This window comes from Acomys minous (genome assembly GCF_964271855.1).
Source record: "Acomys minous genome assembly, chromosome: 2".
NCBI classification, from domain to species: Eukaryota; Metazoa; Chordata; class Mammalia; order Rodentia; family Muridae; genus Acomys; species Acomys minous.
The window spans coordinates 109,721,111-109,745,494 of NC_140484.1; the positions used below are offsets into that span (position 1 = coordinate 109,721,111).

Here is a 24,384-nt window from a genome sequence, read left to right on the forward strand (position 1 = left end):
GAAGGAGCTGAAGTGGGCGGGTGCTGGTGGCAGGATTTTACTTTCAGGTGCTATAGTGGGGAACGTGGAATATGGTGGCCACACATTTTGTGTGGCCAATTCCTGGTCCCTGAACCTGTGGATGTCATCTCACTCAGGAACGGTGTCTTGGCACATGTAATGAAGGATCTTGAAATGAGATCACCTTGGATGCCCTGTGGGCTCTAAATTCAGTGGCGGTGTCCTGTGAGGGTTAGGTTACACGGACTCAGATGTGAGGAAAGAAGAGACAGATGTCAGGGTGATACAGCCACAGGGGTATCTGGCGCCCAGAAGCCAGCAGAGGAGGCACTAAGAAGGGTTTTCCTGGAGCTGCTGGGACAGCACTCAGAATGCCGGCTTCTAGAGCCATCTGGGAGAGAATAACTACTGTGGCTTTAGCTACAGGTTGGTGGGGTTTGCTGTTGTGCAGCAGGCTTGTCAGCTCCACAGTGCCCCAGGTGAAAGGGTTATGGTTGTCAGGACAATGCCACAAGAGAGGGTCTCACCTAGGTGGCCCCAAAAGAGGTGCTGAGACAGGGTGGCTCTGGTGGTAGCTCTTCCAGCTGACCTCTCAGTTGCTGGGTTCCCAGCTGTCAATGCTCTTTAGCCCTACAGCCTTTTTGTCTCTCCGGGAAATCTAGAGCTGGAGGCTGGGGGCACTGGATGGGGCAGCTCCCTGCTTTGTGCTATATTGTGTGTGTGACTCTTCACCTTTGCTTTAGCATGCTGATAGCCTGGGGTACCATCAAGCCATTTCTCATGTAGTCCTGGCTGCCTTATTCCCATCCCCCATGCCTATCTTCTGATTTCTTTCATCCCTGGTCACAAACACCATATTCAGACCCTGTGCCTGGAGGAATGCAACACTGCCCACCTGACAAATTCCTACTTATCCTTCAAAACATATCGCTATAAGGTAGCCTTTCCTGGTAGCCCTCTCGGACCTTTGAGCAAATGAGTAACTTCTTCTAGTACAATCTCTTTAGCTTCACAAATTTGCAAGATATGGTCCTGGTGTGAACATCCTGCTGAGTTGTCTGTCTTTGCTTACTTTGTATTTTTCTGCCCAACATATCTGTTCATGCCAGCAGTCCCCGGGCCACAGCTCACTGCCTGGCAGTGAGAATCTTCTGGGTCAACCACTGCAGCATCTCAACGCAAAGTCCCAAGTGCTTAAGTTATAATCCTTCTCCATGTCCACCAGTGCTATCCATGTCCACCAGTGCTATCCATGTCCACCAGTGCTATCCATGTCCACCAGTGCTATCCATGTCCACCACTGCTATCCATGTCCACCACTGCTATCCATGTCCGCCACTGCTATCCATGTCCACCACTGCTATCCATGTCCACCACTGCTATCCATGTCCACCACTGCTATCCATGTCCACCACTGCTATCCATGTCCACCAGTGCTATCCATGTCCACCAGTGCTATCCATGTCCACCAGTGCTATCCATGTCCACCAGTGCTATCCATGTCCACCAGTGCTATCCATGTCCACCACTGCTATCCATGTCCGCCACTGCTATCCATGTCCACCACTGCTATCCATGTCCACCACTGCTATCCATGTCCACCAGTGCTATCCATGTCCACCAGTGCTATCCATGTCCACCAGTGCTATCCATGTCCACCAGTGCTATCCATGTCCACCAGTGCTATCCATGTCCACCAGTGCTATCCATGTCCACCAGTGCTATCCATGTCCACCACTGCTATCCATGTCCACCACTGCTATCCATGTCCACCAGTGCTATCCATGTCCACCAGTGCTATCCATGTCCACCAGTGCTATCCATGTCCACCACTGCTATCCATGTCCACCACTGCTATCCATGTCCACCAGTGCTATCCATGTCCACCAGTGCTATCCATGTCCACCAGTGCTATCCATGTCCACCAGTGCTATCCATGTCCACCAGTGCTATCCATGTCCACCAGTGCTATCCATGTCCACCAGTGCTATCCATGTCCACCAGTGCTATCCATGTCCACCAGTGCTATCCATGTCCACCAGTGCTATCCATGTCCACCAGTGCTATCCATGTCCACCAGTGCTATCCATGTCCACCAGTGCTATCCATGTCCACCACTGCTATCCATGTCCACCACTGCTATCCATGTCCACCACTGCTATCCATGTCCACCAGTGCTATCCATGTCCACCAGTGCTATCCATGTCCACCAGTGCTATCCATGTCCACCACTGCTATCCATGTCCACCAGTGCTATCCATGTCCACCAGTGCTATCCATGTCCACCAGTGCTATCCATGTCCACCAGTGCTATCCATGTCCACCAGTGCTATCCATGTCCACCAGTGCTATCCATGTCCACCACTGCTATCCATGTCCACCAGTGCTATCCATGTCCACCAGTGCTATCCATGTCCACCAGTGCTATCCATGTCCACCAGTGCTATCCATGTCCACCACTGCTATCCATGTCCACCAGTGCTATCCATGTCCACCAGTGCTATCCATGTCCACCACTGCTATCCATGTCCACCACTGCTATCCATGTCCACCACTGCTATCCATGTCCACCAGTGCTATCCGTGTCCACCACTGCTATCCATGTCCACCACTGCTATCCATGTCCACCACTGCTATCCATGTCCACCAGTGCTATCCATGTCCACCAGTGCTATCCATGTCCACCACTGCTATCCATGTCCACCAGTGCTATCCGTGTCCACCACTGCTATCCATGTCCGCCACTGCTATCCATGTCCACCATGCTATCCATGTCCACCAGTGCTATCCATGTCCACCACTGCTATCCATGTCCACCAGTGCTATCCATGTCCACCACTGCTATCCATGTCCACCACTGCTATCCATGTCCGCCACTGCTATCCATGTCCACCATGCTATCCATGTCCACCAGTGCTATCCATGTCCACCACTGCTATCTATGTCCACCAGTGCTATCCATGTCCACCACTGCTATCCATGTCCGCCACTGCTATCCATGTCCACCATGCTATCCATGTCCACCAGTGCTATCCATGTCCACCACTGCTATCCATGTCCACCATGCTATCCGTGTCCACCACTGCTATCCATGTCCACCATGCTATCCGTGTCCACCACTGCTATCCATGTCCACCACTGCTATCCATGTCCACCATGCTATCTGTGTCCACCACTGCTACCTAAAGGTGCCAAGGGCAAACGAAAGAGTTTCTCTGGCTTAGACAGGCATTCTCTTGGTGGCCCACCAGATGTCAGGTCAGTTCTGAGTCTCTCGGCTATGGTTCTGCATTTTCTTGTGGGTGGTGGTGAGGAGACAGCATTTCATTCTACACGGGCCATGGGAGGTGGCAGACAAGGTGAAGGACTGTCACACAATGGAGACACTAGTACCAGGTAGAGATAAACAAGAAGCAAGTGACCTGCATTGCCTAGAAGCAGAGCTCCTGACCTGTACTAAGGACCCAGGGAGCACACCTGCACCCTCCCTTTGCCCAATGGCTGCATAAGCGCATGAGGCATGTGGCTGGGCTTGCCCCAGGTTTTGATATTGAATTGCTCATTTAACAGATGAAACCTGTTTCCTTGGGAGGGAAACATTTTGTTGTTTCTACCCTGACTTCTTTAAATACTAGAAAGCAGCAGGTTGGTGGCTGATGGTAAAGAGGGTCAGGCCTGCCCCCTTCTCTCTTGTTCTCTAGGTAATGACCAGTACCTGATCCTCAGAGAAAGTGTCTGGTTGTGTCTCCATCTGGACGGGGCTGGCTGGATGCTATGTTTAATGCTTTCATTGCTTCTGTCAACAACAGCTGGTGGTGAAGAGCCGTTTATTACAACTTCAGCTCTGGAAAGGGGGAAAAAAACATGAAGGTAGACATGATCTGTGAGCCTGCCCATGACAAGTCTAATAGTTTTGTTTTTGCACGGCCTTGAATGTAAACTTCACAAGAGCAAAATTGCAGTTATTACCTGAGAAGGGAAGTCTATTCATCTTCTAGAATGCACGAACTCGGTCCCTCAGGAACAGCCTACATACGCTGCTTCTTAGAAACAGGAAGTGGAGCCCTAAGGCTGCTCTTCCCTCCCTCCCATCTCTGTGCTTCTAGGGAAATGGGCAGTCTCTGCCAGGACAGTAGTTTGCCTTCTTAGCTACAGAAGGGTAATGCACAAACTATTAACTGATGGCCAGGAAACTTAACAAAGATGGCTAAAGCCATGCAGGCCAATGTCCCTGTAGCCTGTGCCTTCAGCTTCCTTCTCTCATTCTCATTTTCTTCTTCTTTCTTTCATTCTTTTTTTTTTTCTTTCCTGTTTTTGGTTTTTCAACCAAAACCCTGGCTATCTTGGCCTTGCTTTGTAGACCAGGCTGGCCTGGAACTTACAGAAATCTGCCTGCCTCTGCCTCTGCCTCTCTAGTGCTGGGATTACACATTTTCTTCTTTTAAAATCCTTTTCAAATTATGTGTGTGTATGTGTGTGTGCACGCGCATGCGTGAAGGTCAGGGGACGAGGGGCTGGAGTCCATCCTCCTCTTCCACCATGTGAGTCCTGGGGACTGAACTCAAATGAGCAGCTTTTGTGGCGAGTGCCTTTGATCTCTGTGCCACATCATTGGCTATACCATCAATTTTTTTTTTTTGCCAAGAGGAAAAAATATCCACCTATGATAGTTATCAGTCTTATATCTTCCTACCTTACTAGATTTTAAGTGGGTGGTTTTGCTCATTCATTTCTCCATTTCATAATGGTTTAACATAGCAGGTGTCCAGTAAATAATCACATGTCGAACTTGACATTGAAATTGGTCCTGAGAAGCCTGGCATGGAGGAAGGAGCTGGCTGGCTTTGTATATCCGAGGCAGATCACAATGCTAGATATAAACTCTCTGTCTGACTCAGGGACAGCAGGCACAGGAGGACTTTTGAACTCAGATACTTGAAATCTATGCTAGTAGGTTTCTAAGAAACCAGGCGACACTGACACCTTTGAAGGCAGTCGAGAAGGCAGCCTGCCTCCTGCCAATGCACACAGATACATGTGGGTCACGCCCCAAGTTCCTTTTGTCTAGCCGGCAGCACATTCTCTCAGTTAGAATAATAAGTGGGTTTGTAATGCCAAATTCTGCAGCTTTTGAGAGTTCAAACCAAACACCTCTGTCCTCTACATTTATCTTGGAACAGCCAAGTTCAAAAAGATGAAATCCTGTTAGCGATGCCCGAACTTGATACTGTTTTGCTTTATGCAGGCAGAGAGGAAATTCTCTTAGGGTCTACACTATGTGGCATACTTGCCCTGTTTGGGCACCTCCATCTGTCTATATCCCTTACTCCTCTGGCTCTCAGCACTTTTCTTGTAGCTTGGCCGAGGATAGACCATGTTACTTTGCAGAGGATAGACCATGAAAGGGTTCAGGGTGTGGCTGAGGTATTTGTATCTAGTATGCAGGCTTAAGGGAACTTATGGAAGAAAACAGAAAGCCCAAATTTTGAGATATTATGGTTTCATGGAAGGAAGCAGAGTGTATCATGGACAGATTTTTGCAAGCTGAGCATCCATAGGCAAATTGCCTTACCCCTCTGAGCCACAGTCTAGATATTTACAGAAAGAAGGCATCTAAGGGGAACACACTAGGCTCAGAGGTTCTAGAGTTCTTAAAGGACCACTGTTGTTTCCTTCCTCTGCCTGGGGCTCTAGGAGGGCTGGGGTGGCTGCATCCCATCTGTCGTGTGTGTGTGTGTGTGTGTGTGTGTGTGTGTGTGTGTGTGTGTGTGTCTGTGTGTCTAAAGGCCAAAGGAGGATGTCAGGTATCTTCCTCAATTGTTCTCCATCTTATTTTTTGAGGCAGTGTCTCTCACTGAACCTGGAGTTCCTGGTTCAGCTGGACTGTATAGTTAGGCAGTTCCAGAGAGATCTACCTGTCTTTGCTTTCCAAGGGCTAGGGTTACAAGTGCACACCTCTACAACTGGCTTTAATGTTGTTGTTTTTAATATGGGTCCTTAAGATCAAACGCATCTCCTCATGTTTCTGCAGTGATGATCACTTTACCCACTGAGCTGTCTTCCCAGCTGTGTCATGTACTGCTTACTTTTATGTGTGGCAAGAGGCAAGAACAGTAAACTCAGGACTGTGAGCACAGCAGTCACATCCTGAGACCCCTGATGTTCAGTGCAACATACATTAGTAGGGGTGAGTGACAGAAATATCTTTCTGTTTGGGATGGGGCATGGTCTTCCTAAAAGCATCATGGTTGGCATCTCATGGATTTGGTCCCTGGTGATGCTCCCAGAAACTGGGCATTTTGTATGGCATCAAGCTTACTCAGGAAGAAACCATCTGCAGAGCTATGGAGTCATGGAGGCTTGTAGTGGGGACCTGCTCAGAAATCTCTAGGTGGGGTCTCCAGACTTTTCTTGGGTACAAGGTGGTGAAAGAAGTGAAGGATCCAGGCACTGATAATGGTATCATTCTGAACCTAGTTCCTAGCTGTCCAGGAGATCTTCCATAGCTAGCCTTGGTGCTGAACTTCACCCCTGGCTCTGTGGCTATCTAGTTAGAGGGCCTGGCAAGGTCCCTTCAGGTTTCTGGCTTCTGTCTTCATGTCTACACGATAAAGGGGACGGCTTAGCCAGAGGGACTACCTCTATTTACATGATTCATATGTTCTATACAAAGCCAGCTGGACTACTGAAGGAAATTAGTATTCTTCCATGAATGTGCCCTTCAGGGCCCAGGATACCTTTCCAACACTATGCATACACTTCAGGCTTGTATTGCTTCACCTTCCAACTCTTGAGCTTCACCCTCAGTCACTAACCTCTGATGCTATCAAGACCCCTAGTGACAGCAGCAATCATCTGATGAACACGTTGGTCACCACAGAGGCTAGGATATATATAGCCTTATATCCAGTAGTCCTAAATTGATGCTTTATTAATCTAACTGAATGGGACACTAAGACCCAGAAAGTGCATTTACTTGAATGAAGTCCTACCTAGAAAATTCACGGTTGAATCCGGGGCTGTCTGACTTCCAAGAATCTGTTCAGTTCTCAGATTTAATCTGGTGGTGCCTCCTCAAGTCACCACGGAGACTTGGGCTTTGGGGGCAGGGTTACACCTTTCTCCAAAGGGAGGGCTCTCTTTCCAGAGTAGAACAGAGAGAAGTACAGGGACATATGGCTTTCTTTATTTCTGCCGTATTTGTGTTTTAGCCAAAAGATACGCTTCATTTGAAGTGCCATATGGTTGAGGCCATTTGAGCTGTAGAAGCAAATGATGGCAAAGATGGAGGGGACAGTTTCTCAAGCCAGTTCTTCAAGGTCAAGATCAGACATACTGTACTGATCAGGTATGATCAAAAGATCTCAAAAAAATATGGAAGAGTAATCAACGAATTTGGCCTCTCAATGTTGTGGACCTTTTGTTCCCAGAGGTATCATAACATGACACTGAGAAAGTAAAACAGGAACTTTAGTTTGAACAGTAGCCTTTGTTCATGTCAAGGGTCTTGCTACTCGCCTCCCTGCTCCTTAAGCCTGGGCTTTGAGACAGAGATCAGAGCCATGGTGCACTCACTGTTTGTGGAGAATGGAGAATTAGAAGCATGGGATGTCTGCAGCAAGTCTGGGTTTGTTGCCTTGCAAAGCATTTGCTCTTCCCTGCACCAGTTTTCCCGAGCCAAGGACTGTCCCAAAGGCCTCCAGTCACACAACGTAAGAGTGCTCTTTCAGAATTTCGAGTGCACATCCAATAATTAGAGTTAACATTACTTAGTGGACTCCCTACATATTTTAAGATGTCTCAGCAAAGTTCTCAACTGCTTTATTCCCATCTCAACCTCCCAGACAAGCCATCAACTACAATGAAATTGGATTAAAGTCCTAGCTTGCTTCAGGGGCTCCACTGCTCAGCAAAAACGCAGGTTACAAGTACGTTGGTGGCACTTTAAGCTCTACAAAGAGGGCGGGCTCTTTTATAGAAGGTAACTTTTACCCATCTGTGTGTTCCATCTCTGCAACCTCTCTAGCTGCATGGTCCATTTCATGTACTCTCCCATTGACAGTTCCCCTCAAAAGTGATTAAGGAAATGCAAAACCAAAGCGAAACGGAACAGATCTATTTGCTAAGTAAGAAGGGCACCATCCAGCAAAGAGGAGAAGCAGATTAATAGCTGCCTTACAGCAAAAACAAATGAACACAAAATCTAATTTACAAACCTATTAGATTTGCTATGTAAGCTGTTCACAGCTGATCTGATTGTACCTCTGCCTCCAGAATTCCTGCAAGACAAAGAAAATGCATTATTTATAAACACAGTTCTTCCTTGCAAAGCCCTCTTCAATCACTAGGAGACCCCAGAGCTCACCTGGGGGACCACAGAAAGATGACAACATCTTACTCTGGACTTTCCATAATGAGTGCTACCTTGGTCTCAGTCATAGCCCAGGAATTTTATGGGGATTTGGGTCCCTCAGATCTTCCCATCTCCCAGTTGAACACTTCCGACTGAGGCACCCATTTGAGACAGGTAACAGACCTGTCTGGAAACAGTCTTCCTTGACTAAGCTAACCGACATGATGACATGACTGAGCACAGTGTGGCATTTACACCAACATGACTCAGCATCACTCACCCTCTTCTCTTGCTTTCATTCATGAGTGGCCCGATGTAGTTCTTCACATTTACCCTAAACTGAAGACACCAGCAATTCAACAGGGGCAAAAGATGAACTCAGCAGTGCCCCTAGCCAAATGTGGCAACAAGCTATAGTGTTCCTGTGTAGGATGGAGAGGACAGGAAGCAAGTGGGTAATGAAGGAGGTCCTTTGTTTTGGAGAACAGGCTCTTGATAAACTCGGGCTTTTGATCCATTTCCTAGTCAGTTGTCAGATTCTGTTGTTTGGCCACACAGCATCATCTTATTTTGTTATTGATTTGGCTGGGTAAAACATGAATGTGCCCTTGGCTCTCCACTTTGTGCCCGTGTTGTAGAAAAGCCATATGTAAGTCCAGTTATTTTATTCATTAAAAATCTCCCCTCCCCCCACTTATAGGATATGTGATTAAGAAGGCATTTTGTATTTTACTTGTATTTTAAAGTTCTACTGAGCCCTTCAGAGAAGGGGTTAGTGTACAGCAAAGGAACAATTAACATCCTGAGGAAAGCGATGTATTTGGGGGAAACTATCATTAAATGAGAATTCTTTGGGAAGAAGTTATGGAAATGCAGCATACCGGATTTATACATATATCATCATATGTGCATTGGCATGTCCATACATACATACATATACACATATGTACATACATACATACATACATATATACATACATACATACATTTCTGATCTGTTGAAATGTGGTTTCAACCTTACTTGTGGCAGTCAGTAGTTGATTTCATAGCCAGATAATTGGAGGCAGGCAAGAGGGCCTTTAAGATTTCCCTACCATCAAGTTTTACCCCTCTAAGCTGAGTTGTATACGACACAGAGTATCATAGTATATATTCTAAATTAGTGCCTAGTATTTATTTAATGAAGTTGATTTTTCACTCTCTCCATTTTTGTTGGAAGGCAGACCTGTTGGCCTTTTGATTTGGATTCTGGTAGCATCTCACAGGTCCCCACTCTGAACCACAGTCTGGTTGACGCCAAGGGCTTTATTTGGTGTGGTGTTCCCACAAATCACTGTCCATTCACACCCCTCATCTAAACACCAGCCCTCAGAGCAGCTCTCCTCACCGGGAGGGAAGAGCTGCTGGGCCAGAGAGTAAGTCAAACCTGCTGAGTTAAAGTGCAGTAAGAGTTCAAGACTAATGAGAGGCTAATGAAACCCAAGAGATTGTCTAGAAATACTGCATATATAAGAATTGGTATATGATTTTTCAAAGCATTATCAGGGAGAAATTAAGTAAATGGTTTGGGATAGCTGGCTAACAGTCTTGGGAGACATCATTCGAGTACCTTAGTGTGGATAGTGAAATGAACATTGAATGGGTTGAACTGGTTTTTGTTTTTGCATCCTATTGCTGTGAGAAAACATTCGCCCAAGCCAACTAACATGGGGAAAGGGCTTTATTTCTTCTTACAACTCCAGGTCACTGAGGGAAGTTGAGGCAGGAAATGAAGCAGAGTCCATGGTGGGGACTCTGCCTACTGGCTGGCTCTTTTGGCTTGCTCATCTTGCTTTCTTAGGTACCCAGGACATCTACATGCCCAGGGCTAGCACTATGCATAGTGAGCTGTTACCAATCATTAATCAAGAAAATGTACCACAAGCTTGCCCCCAGGCCAGTCAGAAGGAAGGTTTTCTTAACGGAAGGTCCTTCTTCCTGGGTGACTCTAGTTTGTATTAAGTTGGCAAAAAAACTAACAAGCATATTAATGGTTCCTAAACTAGTAATTCTTATATCTTTATAACCAATTTCCTTTATCGTCTATGAATACTATCATTTGTTTAGACTTTAAAATGGATGCACTTTTGTCCTAAACAAGACCATCTGGGACACACGTATGATATCATAGCCATGTGCTTATTTATAAGAACCACAAAGCCATCATTAGGAAAGTATTTATCAAAGGAATTCCTCAAATGATCACCACAGGGAATAGTGAGGATCCTTGCATCTCTCTTTGGGAAAGACCAAATAAAATAGGAAAACACAAGAAAAAGCAAGCATGAAGTCAGAAGGGTTTGTGGTAGGTGGGGTCTGCCAGAAGTCGGAGCAGGGAGCAGAATGCTGGTGGCCACCATCTAAATATGTTGTATCCATGTATGAAATTACTAGTGTATGAATAAAATGTTCAATAAACATAAAAATGGGTTAAAATGGTAGGGTATTTATGAAGTCTCTGATGAGGGACCTGGAGTGTGTGTTGGCTAAGGAGAAGATGTAATAGATCCTGGAGAAAACTCTGCCTTTGTCAGAAATGAAAATGCAAACCCAGCTCATGGTGGCAGTGGCGGGTTGGGGGCTGGGGAGTCCAGTGGGCTGTGGGGGTGGGAGTGGGGGTGGGAAGGATGACTTTCATCAAACTTACAAGGGCTCCAGGTGAGGAGAGTCCTGCATGTAATGTAACTTTTAAATATTATTCTTTCAACAAAATATTTTGAATAACATCATAGTTGGGTTGTTGGCAAAGCTGAACACATACAATTCCTGCCCTCATGAAGTACTGTTTTAAGGATATCACAAGAATTCTCTCTCTTTTTTTCTTCTTTTCTTCTTAAGTTCCCCAAAGCCAGTTATACCACTGGCTTCATTATATATGTATGCACATACATATATAATTAGTATATACAATATATACTATATTATATAATACAGTATATGATATATGTTATATAACACCTATTTTATATACTATACATTATACTATATATTTATAATTTATAAATATATGCCTAGGATATATGTATATATTCTAGAAATCATTCTAGAAATGATTAAATGGTGCTCTGTGTTCATGGGTCCTACATGTGTGGGTTCAACCAACTTAGAATAAAAAGATACTTAAAATTTTTTGTTTCTACTGAAGTTGAACCGATTTTTTTCTTGTTGGTACCCAAACAGTATGCAATAGCACTTTTATTGTTTTAGAAACAATACAATGAATCCAAAGTATATGGAAGGATGTGCATAGGTTATAGGCAAATACTGTACCATTTTATATAAAGGACTTGAGCACTTGTGTAATTTAGCATCTATGGGAGAGTCATACAGTCAGTCATCCACAGTTACTTAAGACTGAGTATGTTCATTTTGTCCACTGATAGCAATTTTCAAGTATATGATTGTTGTTGATGTTATTATTTGAGCAAAGTCTTGCCATGTTGCCCAGGCTGGCTTGGTTTTGTGTTTCTTCTACAACAACCTCCTAAGTAGCTAGGACGATGGGCATGAGATATTGTGCTTGGCTACATATGCTGTTAACTGTGCTCCAAAATAGAGCCTCAGCATTGCCTAGGTGATTTTTGTGTGCTTAGACCAACTCTCTCTCCTCTGTCCCCAGCCTCTGATTGACAGGTTTAGAGGGACCAAATACTCTACCAACAGCAGCTCCCAGCCTTTCTCCTTTTCTGCCTGAGGCCAGGTCCCAGAGAACATGAAATCCTGCTGACTTCAGCCATCAAATCCCTGTGCTTTTCTTTATCGATCTTTCTTCTAACTCAGGGATCCCTGTCCTTGACACTCCTGACATTCAGTCAGAACATCTCTTTATTGGGTGAGGCTAGGGGTGGGGCAGTTATCTCTATATTATAGCATCCCTGGCACTTTCTTTCCTTTCCTTTTTTGGGGGGTGGGAGGAGCAGACTCACTATGTAACTCCGGTCATCCAGGGACTCATTGTGTAGACCAGGCTGGCCTCGAACCCACAGACATCTGCCTGCCTCTGTCTCAGTCTCTGCTGGGATTAAAGGTGTGAGCCGTCCTGCCTGGCCACACCCCACTTTTATCTGCTGCATTCTAACAGTAGAAGTCTTCCTTATCTCCAAGGTATGCTGATCACAAATCTTTCCACCAATGATGTCCCCTGGGATATGGGGCAGGACTTTTCTCTAGTCTAGAACCCGTGTTGTGAGTGTTTTTCAGTCTAGTGCCTCCAGGCACTCCCTTTCCGCCATATTGTCCTCACCATGCCTCTGTGCTAACCCTGAGTCAAACACCTGCACTTCCCTCAGGATGACCCTGGATTTCCATTCACAGCCACTTTTCCCTTTCTTTTAGAGATGCTTCGTTCCCAGCATCTTTTCCCATTCCGTAATCTCATAGTCTGACACCTCCTCTGACAGATGAGAGGCCAACGGTTTGGGGTTTTGTTCCAGTTTCACCTTCTCTGGCTTCTGGACCCACTGCAGTGTGTGTGTCCCTTAAGGAAGAATTAATCTTGTATTTTATTTACCAGATTTTGATGTTTTGATCTCTGGGTCTTGCTGTTTCCTCAGACAGCATCCCTCCTAGCATTAACTAACTCTACAGATCACTAAGGCTTTCAAGTACTGCCCAGCCATGGGCATAGCATGCATGCCCATCGCCTCATTTATGGAGGTCCAGCTAAATGCCATTATTCTTTTCCAAAGTAACTCGAAAGGCAGATACAAGGTAATCAGAACCAGATCCTATACCTGACAGCCTACAGAAATTGCTCAAACTAGCCTGCTTACCAGCCTCACCCATCTCCTTCCTACAGAAACCACACTAAATGCTTCTACCAATCTCTTCTTTTCCACTCTGACTTTCTCATGTACCTCCCCCATGGTGTGGCATGACGCCCTCTCTCTCTTGGGACTATTAATATAACAAGCTAAATAGGGTGGCGCCCCATCCTGCTCACTTCTGTAGTTCATAAAGTGTGTTGGCCCAGAGCTTAGTGAACCAAGTTAGGCTTCAATGATTAGGCTCTTAGCCCAGAAGACTGCATACCTGATCCCACACCTTCCTTATACCACTGAAGACACTGGGCTGCCCCGTTGGCATCCCTCACAGGGAGACGGAAGGAATCCAGCTTTAGAAGGAAGCACATAAACTGATGTGGCCTTAGTTTTTGTTTTATGGTCACATTTTGCCTCAAATGTTATTAAAGTAAACTAATGCTTGCTTAGGAGACAGGACATGGTGATCGGGTTAAAAAGTTGCTAAAAATGATCTACAAAGTGAATTGCACAATGACATATGTTGTGTAACTACAATAACAACAACTTTGCATTCCATAAGGTCTCTAAGCCGAGGCCTGATATCAGCAATAGCAAGTGTCTGTTTGTTCTTTCTACAATATTCTCAGCTATGATGGTGACAAACTTTGGCCACTTGAAAGTGTGACAACTTAGAAAGTGTTTTCGGCAACAGCTGTGACGTTCTCCCCTAGCAGAGTCCACAGTAACTAAGACAAGAAAAAGAGATGGCATGTTAACACAACACATCAAAACTACACTCCGCTGCATCAGTTTTGGTGAAAAGCAACCAACACACACTAGCAAGGAATTTCTGTACAGCTTCTGCATCAGAACCCAGTGATTTCTAGGGATTTATTTTTAAGTTATGTATTTTTTGAGACAAGGTCTCACACAGCCCGGGCTAGCCTTGAACTCACTATGTAGCCTAGGTTGATCTTGAACTCTCTCTTCTTCTGCCTCTACATCTTGAGTGCTGGGACTCCAGATGTGCTCCACACAACCGGTTTCTGTAGTGCAAGCAACTGAACCCAGAGCTTCACGCATGCTAGCAAATAACTCTGCCAACTAAACTGAGACCCTAGCCTGCAGTTTCTTAAATTTCATGTTAACTGTTTCTTTCTCAATAGACAAATGACAAATGTACACGTTAGTGAGGTACAATGCACTGTTCTGATACGTGAGCATCAGGCTCCATTGTGTTTACTCAAGGTCATGCCCAGCGTCTATGTGTGTTAGAATTTCCCACAGTTGCAGCTTTTCACCAGAGAGTTGAGCTCAGAAAATGAACTTTGAGGGGCTGACAGCTTTAATTAAGAGTCTGGACCCAACTTAAACAGTTGATTAATCTTGAGAGTAGAAGATTAAACTGAAGAGTGATTCATGAATGTGTAGGTACTTCATTCACGTTGTTGGTATGATACTGAAGGCCTTTTTCCAATGCATGCATAAAACCTACTGAGCTTCTGCCTGCTGACTCCCAGGCATACACTAATATATGGTCCTATGAGCATATGATAGGGAAAGAGGTGAGCGAAGGGACAATTTGGAACCAGTCACTTGAGCAGACTTGGGGCTTCTACCAAGGCTCAAGCAAGGGTTTTGATTTAAAGATGCTCTTTCAGCATGCATGGACTATCCTAGGCCCCTGTACATATGTACCAGATGCGCAGCTTGGTCTTTATGTGGATCACCCAAAACTGGAGTGGGACTCTCTCTGACTTCCTTTAGATCTCATTCCCCTAAGAGGGCTGCCTTCTCTGCTTTCATTGGGAGGGGATACATTCTACAGTGATTTAATGTGCCAGTGTGGGTTGGTACCCTTTGGGGGGTCCTCCCCCTTCTCTGAGAAGAAGGGAGAATGGGAGGAGAGCTATGCAAGGTGGGGACTGGGAGGATAAAGAGCTGTAGTCAGGATGTAAAGTGAATAAATAAATAAATTTTTAAAAAGATGCTCTTTCCTCTTTATACCTATAACTTACCATATTTATCATGGTCAACAACAGCACAGGAATATTGAAGCACTAATAATGTTGTCACCCATCACCATCATCCATCCCCAGACTGTCTCGTCCCAAAGAGAAACTACATTCAGTAAGCAATCCTCCTTGTCATTTCCATAACTATGACTCCACTGCCTGTCTTTAACACCTTTATGGATCTGCCTACTCTAGATATTTCAGGTGGATAGAATCACACAACATCTGGCGTCTTTCTTGGCAACAAACTTCATGTCATGTTTTCAATGTTTATCCACCTACTGGTGTACCGTGGAGATCTGGCATTTGATAATGCAGTTCTGGGTGGCAGAACATCACGCAGGTGCTCTTTGTAGGGGGCATCTCCACCCTTCATGTTGGTGTCCTGAGATGAGCTCCTAGGGTTTGAACAGATGCAGAGGTTCCATCTGCTGACCCACATGTGATGGCTCAGGGGGTCCAGTGCCTGGAGTTCTGAATTAGTTGCGAACATATTGAGCTCTGCTGCCTGTCCCTGTCTTCTGAGAGGCTGGCTATCCTTGTTCGAATGAGCAAGAGGCCCCAGACTGATTGATTCAGTACAGATCCTTAACACCAAGTTAGCAACCATAATTAAAAACATTGCTTATTCTGAGTGGGAGGTGGTTCATGTGTACGTGCCTGGAGTCTTCGTAGTTTGGTTTGGGATGGCCACAACAAGAAGAATGCCTACCATCTGGATATAACTTGCACTAAGGAGACTTTGCTGTAAGCATTCTACTCATCCTGGTCCAAGGCATCTTTGGTCATGACCATTGGAGAATTCTTGATGAAGGACTCACATCTGTCTGCAAGCTAGACTGTAGTGATGTAACCACTGCAGCCATCAGAAGAATAAATTCAAGGTTGTCCTTCCAAACTCCAAGGTGTGGCGTGTCCTTGCCCTTCCCTACCTTAAAAGTGGAACTGGAGAGATGGCTCAGTGGGTAAGGCTCTTGGCATACAACCATAGGCATCTGAGTTCAGATCCCTAGAACCCACATAGAGCCAGATTGAGTACTGCATGTCTGGAATCTCAGTTCTCCTGCTGAGAGACAGGAGGTAGAGACTGGAGGATGCCAAGAAGCTTGCAGGTCAACTAGCTTGGCCTAGGGATCAGTGAAGAAGGTACTCAATCTCAAACAAGATGGAAGCCAAACACCAGTACCTGAGATCATCTTTTGACCTTCACAGGTGCATTTTGGTACAGGACTGGCCCCTACCTCACACTGTAGTTGGTTTTTCCAATCTCATTCCAAGTCACCTCCAGGGTTTCAAATCTCCTAGGGTATGAATCAGCTAATTTTTCTTTCAATGAGCCAGACAGTAAGTATTTTAGGCCTTATGAGCCAAGAGGAAAAATTAAAGATATGCACACTCTTTAGAAATAAGAGAGAAAAAATTTCCACAAATGTTTTATTGATGACATTTAAAAATATAATAATTCAGTGGAATTTTTTTTTTTACTCAAAAGATTCACCAGTCTATTAACGAAAAACATGTAATTCTTTCTTGGGGGTGGGATAGATAAGGTTTTGCTTAATTCAAATTTACTGTTCCTCCATATTATGGGCAGGGTTCCTCATTCTTCTCTACGCTTTCCCTTATCCTCTGAGCTCCTTTATACCTTCTTTCTATGGACTCATATATCACCTTTCTTTTAGAACTTATGCTCTCCCCTTACAGTGATGGGGAACTTTTCCTGTGGGGAAATAGGTTAAGAGACCAAGCTCTATATGAACTAATCATTAGTTGTTTCATCTTAGATTATCACTTGGCCTATGTAGAAGCTTCTATGTCTTTCCATAGAATACTTATAGAATGAATAATAGGATCTGGTTGGTATGGTTATTGAGATGGTTACGTGATCTAATGGAAAGATCCAGAAAACGCAGAGCACACTTGTAAACCATTGAACGCTAGTTCTATTCTTTTGACTACTTTCCATTCTTGGCTTAAGGACCATGTGGTGGTTTATATAAGAATGGCCCCATAGACTTGTATATTTGATTGCCTAGTCATCAGGGAGTGACAGTACTTTAAAAAGATTAGGAGGCGTGGCCTTGTCAGAAGAAGTATGTCACTGGGGTGGACATTGAGGTTTTAAAAGCCCAAGCCAGGCCCAGAGGCCCTCTCTCCTCCTACTGCCTAAGGACCCAGATGTAGACCTCTCAGCTACTTCTCCAACACTATATCTGCCTATATGCCACCATTGGTGATAATAGACTAAACCTTTGAAACTGTAAGCAAGCCCCAATGAAATATGTTTTTAAAAAATAAGAGATGTTATGGTCATGGTGTCTCTTCATAGCAATAGAACAGAACTTCTAAGACAGAAGTTGGTACTAGGGAGCTGGCTAGATTTGACCTGATCACTATAACATGTTGTTTACCCCTATTTTAGGATGCAAAATGATACTCATAGTCTAGGGGACATCATTGCCACATTTCTCCCTGAGGACTTCCTTATGCTTATATGTGGCATTCACAAGTCTAACATAGGTCATGAACTCCAGCAAGGCCAACTCATCACCAGTGTGGAACTCCAGCTGGCCAGCTCCCTAGTACTATCTCGGATCACACTGGAATTTGTCAGTGGTCATTTCAGGAAGTAGAGTGACATCAGGAGGCATTCCTCTTACAGGTTTAATTTCACAGGAAGAAGCAACATAACTTGTTCTTGGTGTTGCCCATGTGGATTAGCAGTTTCTCTCATTATTGGTTCTCAGGCCAGGCCTAACAACTCTACAATACGCTTACCAGTATTTGGGACTCCTTTTCCAGACAGCAAGCCTTATTCTTGTAGGAAGTGCTTAGACTCTGTAGATATAAAGGCTCCATGGGATACGGAAAAGTTGGAGATGCATGTAGATGCCAAGCTTGACAGTGTTGCTTCTGTAATGGTGGAGGTCTCTGGCACTGGATCCCCAAGGGTGTGGTCAAAGCCAGAGGTTAACTCAGCTAAGGAGGCTGGAAGTGCTCTATGCCCTTGAGCTTCCCTCCTCCACTTCTCATCACCTCCCTTGCCGTCCCTTCTTCTATTTTAAATACTAGCTTGATTTGACTTATATATTTGCTTTGATTTCAGCCAACTTTTTTCTTGTCAATCAGTTTCCCTTGGTGTGCAAAAAGGTACTAGCTCACTCTTGGCTCTCCCCTCTGCTTAAGTTCAGAAAGCATCCCTGAGACCCTAGTGCTTTGATTATGTTCCAGCCAATTTCCATAGACTTTATATAAAAGTACTTGTAGGCATCTGCACATCAAAATGCAAATAAACAAGTCTCTTGGATGCCAGGATTTCACACCAGGCTTATTCCGCATCCTTCCTCTTCTTTACCTCGAACTAGGGGGAGACAATATGATTTATCACTCCAGCCAGAATGCTTTCAGAATGAATGGAGGCTCAGACCACAGAAGATGCATAAACTGGGGTTACCAATTCATGTGAAACTTGACCTCCAAATCTTTAAAGGAGACAGACTTTATATATAGCTATCTAAAGTAATACTGCATTATCAAGTCTGTATGGTTCAAAGACCCAGATAACAGTGTGTAAAACTCAAAGGTGTGTGCGTCTTTGTGGATAAATGAGCTGGAACTGGTGGAAAGCTAGTAGAAAAGGCTTGTAAAAAACATTTTCCTTTTACTTGTGTGTATGTGTGTTCCAGTATACATATGAATATGCAGTGTCCAATGAGGCCAGAAGAGGGCGTTGATCCCTGGAAGCTGGAGTGACAGGCTGTGGGTTGCCTACTATGTGTGCTGGTCCTCAGTAAGAGCCAGAAGTGCTCTTAACCCACTGGACTATCTCTCTGGCCCTAGTGACTTTTAAATGTAAGGCTTAGTAGTTTGACTATGAAGTGTCTTCCACAGGGTCATATGTTTTTATCATGTGGTTCCAAAATGGTGACACTGTTATAGAAGGTGTGGAACCCTCCATAGCGTGGAGGTGGGGCCTCAAAAGCGGAAGTACGTCACTGGGAGGAGGGCCTTGGGTTTTTTTTTTTTTTTTTTTAAGCTTATCCTCACTTCGGTCTGCATGCAGTTTCCTGACAGGGAAGGCAATGTGACAAGCTTCCTGTTCCCAAGCCTTCCTACTACGAAGGGCTGTATCCTCACAAACTGTGAGCCAAAATAAACCCTACCATCCTCAAGTTGCTTCCCCCCTCCCGCCCCACTGCCATATATTTAGTCACATCAGCAAGAGCAGCCAACTGTGTCTGTGGTTACAAAGCCTCTTCTGAGATTTCTATTCTCTACAAGGCAGGGTCTTCCACCCCGCCTTCCTGTTCTAGCCTATTTGCAGCAAACTGTTCTCTATACCCAGTTCCCAGTGTTCTCCTCACCCCTATAGACCATGGCCAAACATATGTATGGGGTCCTGCTCATGCTAGTGTTGCCATGGGAGGCATGCTTCCCACACATATGGTGGTGTGTTCTAGGAAGGACTGGGGAATGAAGAGATGAGTCCAGAGAGCTGCAGGTATCCCTTTTCTCTACAGAAGGCTCAGCCTTCTAGAGCAGGGCTTGGGGATGAAGGAAGGAGAAACCAGACATAGAACCATGCTCTTCCACCTGGAACCACCAGGCATGCACTGTGTCTAGTGCTTTGCTCCAGCTGTACCTGCTCCACCTGGGATGTGTGCTCCAGAGAGATCCCCAGGGAATGCTTCTCCTTTTTCAAATCTTTGCGCAGATGTCATCTGTGTAGCAAGCCCAGGATTGAACCCAGAAACCTAGCTGAAGAGCCTGGGTCTGAATTACTTTTATGCTTCAGGCTCACACTCACTCACTATCATGCTCACTTAACCTTGCTCTAATCTTAAAATGTCCTGAATTCCATACTCCCCTCAGCCAATTCTAATTTTTTCCATCCCTTTGCAACTATCATACAAATTTCAAATCTCATTTATATTATCTGTCTCTTCCTTTTCACATTGTCCTTTGTTCCACATTAATCTGCCTTATTTCCACTCAAAGAATTCTTGTAGGACTACCTTGCCACAATGTTTCTCAGTTGTTTGCCTTTTATTACTGTGTTAAACAGCATGACCAAAGGTAACTTGGCTCACAGTTTATAGACCACCATAAAGGAAGTCATGGCAGGAACTCAACGCAGGAACCTAGAAGCAGAAACTTAAGCAGTAGCCATGGAGGAATGCTGCTTACTGGCTTGCTCCCCATGACTTGTTCTGCCTGCTTTCACTTACAAAACCACCCATATCACTCACAGTAGGCTGGACTCTACCACATCAATCATTAATCAAGAACCGGCATGCCCACATGTCAATCTGATGGAAGCATTTCAGTTGAGGTTCCCTTTCCTAAATGACTGTAGCTTGTGTCAAATTGACAAAAACTGACCACCATGCCAACTTACTCAGCTTTCTTTAGGGTTTGCCAGTGGTAGCTACTTCTCTGTTTCTGGATAGGATACTGTGGTTTTTCTGAATGTAGTCTTTACTCTTTGCTTGGCTTACATGAAATATGTCAGCCATGGGCACAGCTTAGAGGAAGCTTGCTATCTGGATGGTTCTAAATGAAGGGGTGCGACTGAGTCTACAGAGCATCTTCAACAGTTCTTCTGGCCCAGAGATGCATAATTTAAAATTTCTTCTAACACTTTACTATTCTACCCACAATGGTATAAAATCCCTCCTTGATGCCTTTTGGTGCCCAGGCAGATGATGTCCAAATTCTTAAAATCTCAATTTTTCTTCATATTCACACTCAACCAAATTTTGCTTAGCATTACTTTTTATCATTTTTCTTCACAATTTAGATTTACACCATTTCCAAATAGAAAGCATTGTTAGAAGTGTGTATGTGTATGTATATTTTTCCTTCAGACTAATTGGTCTCCTCTCCACTACCAGAGCTTGCACCTCAAGAGCCATAATCTTCATTATCCCAGGTGACAGTTCTTGTCCCACTGGCCATACAGACAAAATGTGCCTGTAAGGATAGGAAGATTCCCAGAACTGTTAAAAATAGTCATGGTTTCATGTGCAGAGTCTTAGCATATGCTAGGCACTGTGTCAGAAATGTGCTGCTTTCTTATTTCTTACTGTTTTAGAGATAGGATGTCCAAGGCTCTCAAAGGCTTTGAGATTTACCCAGGACCAGCCAGTGAGTAACCCCAGAATGTGAGGTTTCAGGATGTCACCCAGATGAGGCTAGATTCCCATGTATCTGTGAGAAGCTGCCTTGTACCTCCTCTTCATCAGCTTCAGGTAAGAATTGAGTGTGCAGTCATGGGTGTGCTAGAGACTCCAGAAGGAGCAAACGTTACTCCAAAAATGGTAGTGGGATAGCTGAGCAGATAATTCAGGAAAATATTCAAGTTAGACTTCCTGCTTGCACCACACTGATCAGATAAAATGTGGCCCATCTATTGGAAGCTACGCTTGGAAATGGTCACTACAGAAATGTTCTCACCTAGTTGTTTTGCAGCCGTTATTGACATGCTTTGGCTTCAGACACTGCTTTAACCTTGGATGTCATTCCCCTCTCTTTCATTGTGGAAGAAACGTACTCCTGCAGAACCCTAACTAGAGAGCTGGCAGCCCTGAGAACTCATTTCATTCATGTCGTATGGTGTGGGATAAATCCATGCTCTTTAAAGAGGAGCAGAGCGCCTGTCCGACGTGCTACACTTTGCTCTTGAACCTGCCTGGCGGTAACTTGAAAGGCCTCTATGTTGAACCAGGCTTTTTTCTCTCTCTTTTGTTCTCTTCTTGATGGACTTTCATTCAGATGCAGTAGCATCCCTATTAATGTCAGCTTCTGGCTTTTCATGACAGAATTTCTAGAGGCTACCTGAGTTAGGAAAGACTTTGAAGGTGATTCCCCCCCTGGGGGTGTTTGATGTGTCTCCTTCTGACCCTGCTTGGTCCTAGGCAATGGCCACCCTCTTCCCTGCTCCCTTAGAATCGATGCTGGTCACCACCCAGGAAGCCTCACTGTTAGATGGAAGGAGGACAGGACACCTGGATAGAGGCCTGGAGCTCTAGCTCCACACAGGTTTTGCTTTTAAAGCCCCGAATGTTTCTTGGTGTCCTTGTTATAAGTCAGGTCTTGTAGGGTTCAAATAGAAGCTCAAGTAAATGCTTGTTGTAGTGTTATCCAAGGTCATGGCCCCTGTCCTTCAGAACAGAATAAACCAGCTGTTGTTTGCTGAGCCTAAGCAGTGCCATCAGAAACCAAGGAAGAGAGAGAGAGAGAGAGAGAGAGAGAGAGAGAGAGAGAGAGAGAGAGAGAGAGGGAGAGGGAGAGAGAGAGAGTTAGCTGTAGCAGGACTGTGATGTCTGTTGCTCCATGACCTTTCAGATGTGGGGGTGGGGTCTATCCTGAGGGGCGGGCCACTGGGGATTATTTCTGTGTATCGTTTTCTTCACATAAGTGACCATCTGAATGTCACATGCCCATGGTTCATGGGGACTGTGTAGGACAGAGCCTAGTGCGGTGGTGTTGTCACCTTGGCAGAATTTACAATAACCTGGGTAAAGGGCCTTTGGCTGTGCCTGTGGGGGACTAGTTTGATTAATGGAAGTAGAGCAACCTGTCTATGGTGAGTGGTGTCATCCCCTGATGGGATTCTAAACTCTGTAAGTGGAGAAAGGGCACGGAGCAGAAGCTGGCATTCACTGGTCTTCTCCTCTTGACCACACGGGTAAGGTGATCAGCTGGGTGAAACTCCTGCAACCTTGATTCCCCCAGCTGTAGTGGACTGTACCCACAACTGTGAGCCAAAACAACCTTCCCCCTGAAGTTGCTTTTGCTAAAAGAATGTAACCACAGTGGTGGGGGAAAAGACATGAAGACACCAACTTTCTGCACAGCTTATGGACCAAATGAGACTCTGAAGCATCCCAGGTACCAGCCTCCCACCTGCATCTTTTACCAATACCTTCCCTGGCTTTTCTTTGAAACTTCTATGCTCTCTATTGCTTCCAGACCTGCCTGGATGTTATGGTTTCTCAGAGCTCAGCCCTATCATGGCCTATGTCCTAACCTCTGACTTCTTTTGTCTACTCCTAAGTTGCCCGATTTTCTCTGCACACTACACTCCTACTGTCAGACTTACTGAACATCATGGCTGCTTCCAACCCAGACCTTACATCTAACTCAGACCTCTCACCTAGGTCTTTGCCAGAGGGAAGGACAACCCTGCCTAGTTCATTCAAAATCAGGGCAGTGTCTACAACTCCCCCATCTCTCCTATGCTGCTTCCCCTTCCAAGTTCCATCCACTTTTGCATTTTAGTTCACCCTGAGGATGACAAGAGAGGCCAGTGCCCCCAGCACTGTGATATCACAATGTGGTATCATACCTTCTCTCCCAGGGGCACAGTTGACTAGGTCTTCCCATGGAGGACATGACTTCTACACTGCAGAGCTCGTCAACTTCTTTTCCTGCTACAAACTCCCCAGGGTCCCTTCATGGGTGCCCCTAGCTTTCAATGGCAGGTTCAGATGTCTTAGCACAAGAGCCTTTCTGAACTGCCCCCTCTGACCTGGCCTTCTACTTTCCAAGTCTTCTAAATCTGCCAGGCGATGTAAGGGTGTCCTGGAATGTGTGAGCTGGATCACATGGTTGTACCATTGACTATCAAGTTCCCACCCAGGAATGCCTTACTCTATTTGTGTATGTATGTACTGAATTTGACATTTATAAATGGCCGGCCTCAGATCATAGCTGGCCTAAATATGCATTGGGGGGGGGGGCTCATATTGTGTTGAATTCTTTTTGAGACAGGGTCTCTTGTAGCCCAGGTTGGTTTTAAACTCTCGATGTAGCAGACGATGACTTTGAATTCTCAACCCTCCTGTCTCTCCCTGAGGGCTTGAATTATAGATGTGCGCCATCACACCTGGCTTTATGAGATAATGGGATGAACCAAGAACTTTGTACATCTCAGGAAGGCACTCTACCCCATCACATGTTAAACCTTAAAAAAATTCAGAGACAAAATTTTAAAACGGAACAGACAGGTCAAAGAATCATCTGGCTTCTTTTGAACATTCCAGACATCTGGCCATGCTGAACCATAGTAATTGCATCTGTGGTAGCCTCTGGTTGGCAGGCCTGTGTTGTGTTTTCCCACAGTCCACACCAATCTTGACTCACAGCAAGCTGCTTCATTTATGCATGTGACCTGCCTGGACATTGAGGCATCTGACTTTGTGGTCCTTGGGCTTATTCCTGTCAAGTAACA

The 24,384-nt window shown here is 45.1% G+C and overlaps 1 protein-coding gene across 1 annotated transcript in view; it reads right to left on the reverse strand.

Moving 5' to 3' along the window:
- Positions 1 to 24,384, reverse strand: part of ST8SIA2 (ST8 alpha-N-acetyl-neuraminide alpha-2,8-sialyltransferase 2) — a 79,772-nt gene that overhangs the window by 32,433 nt on the left and 22,955 nt on the right. The window contains exons 2-3 of the mRNA XM_084756118.1: positions 8,217 to 8,279; positions 3,716 to 3,844 (exon numbers count right to left, since the gene is read on the reverse strand). Coding sequence (XP_084612244.1) covers positions 3,716 to 3,844; positions 8,217 to 8,279 — 192 coding nt within the window. The remainder of the gene's footprint in view (positions 1 to 3,715; positions 3,845 to 8,216; positions 8,280 to 24,384) is intronic.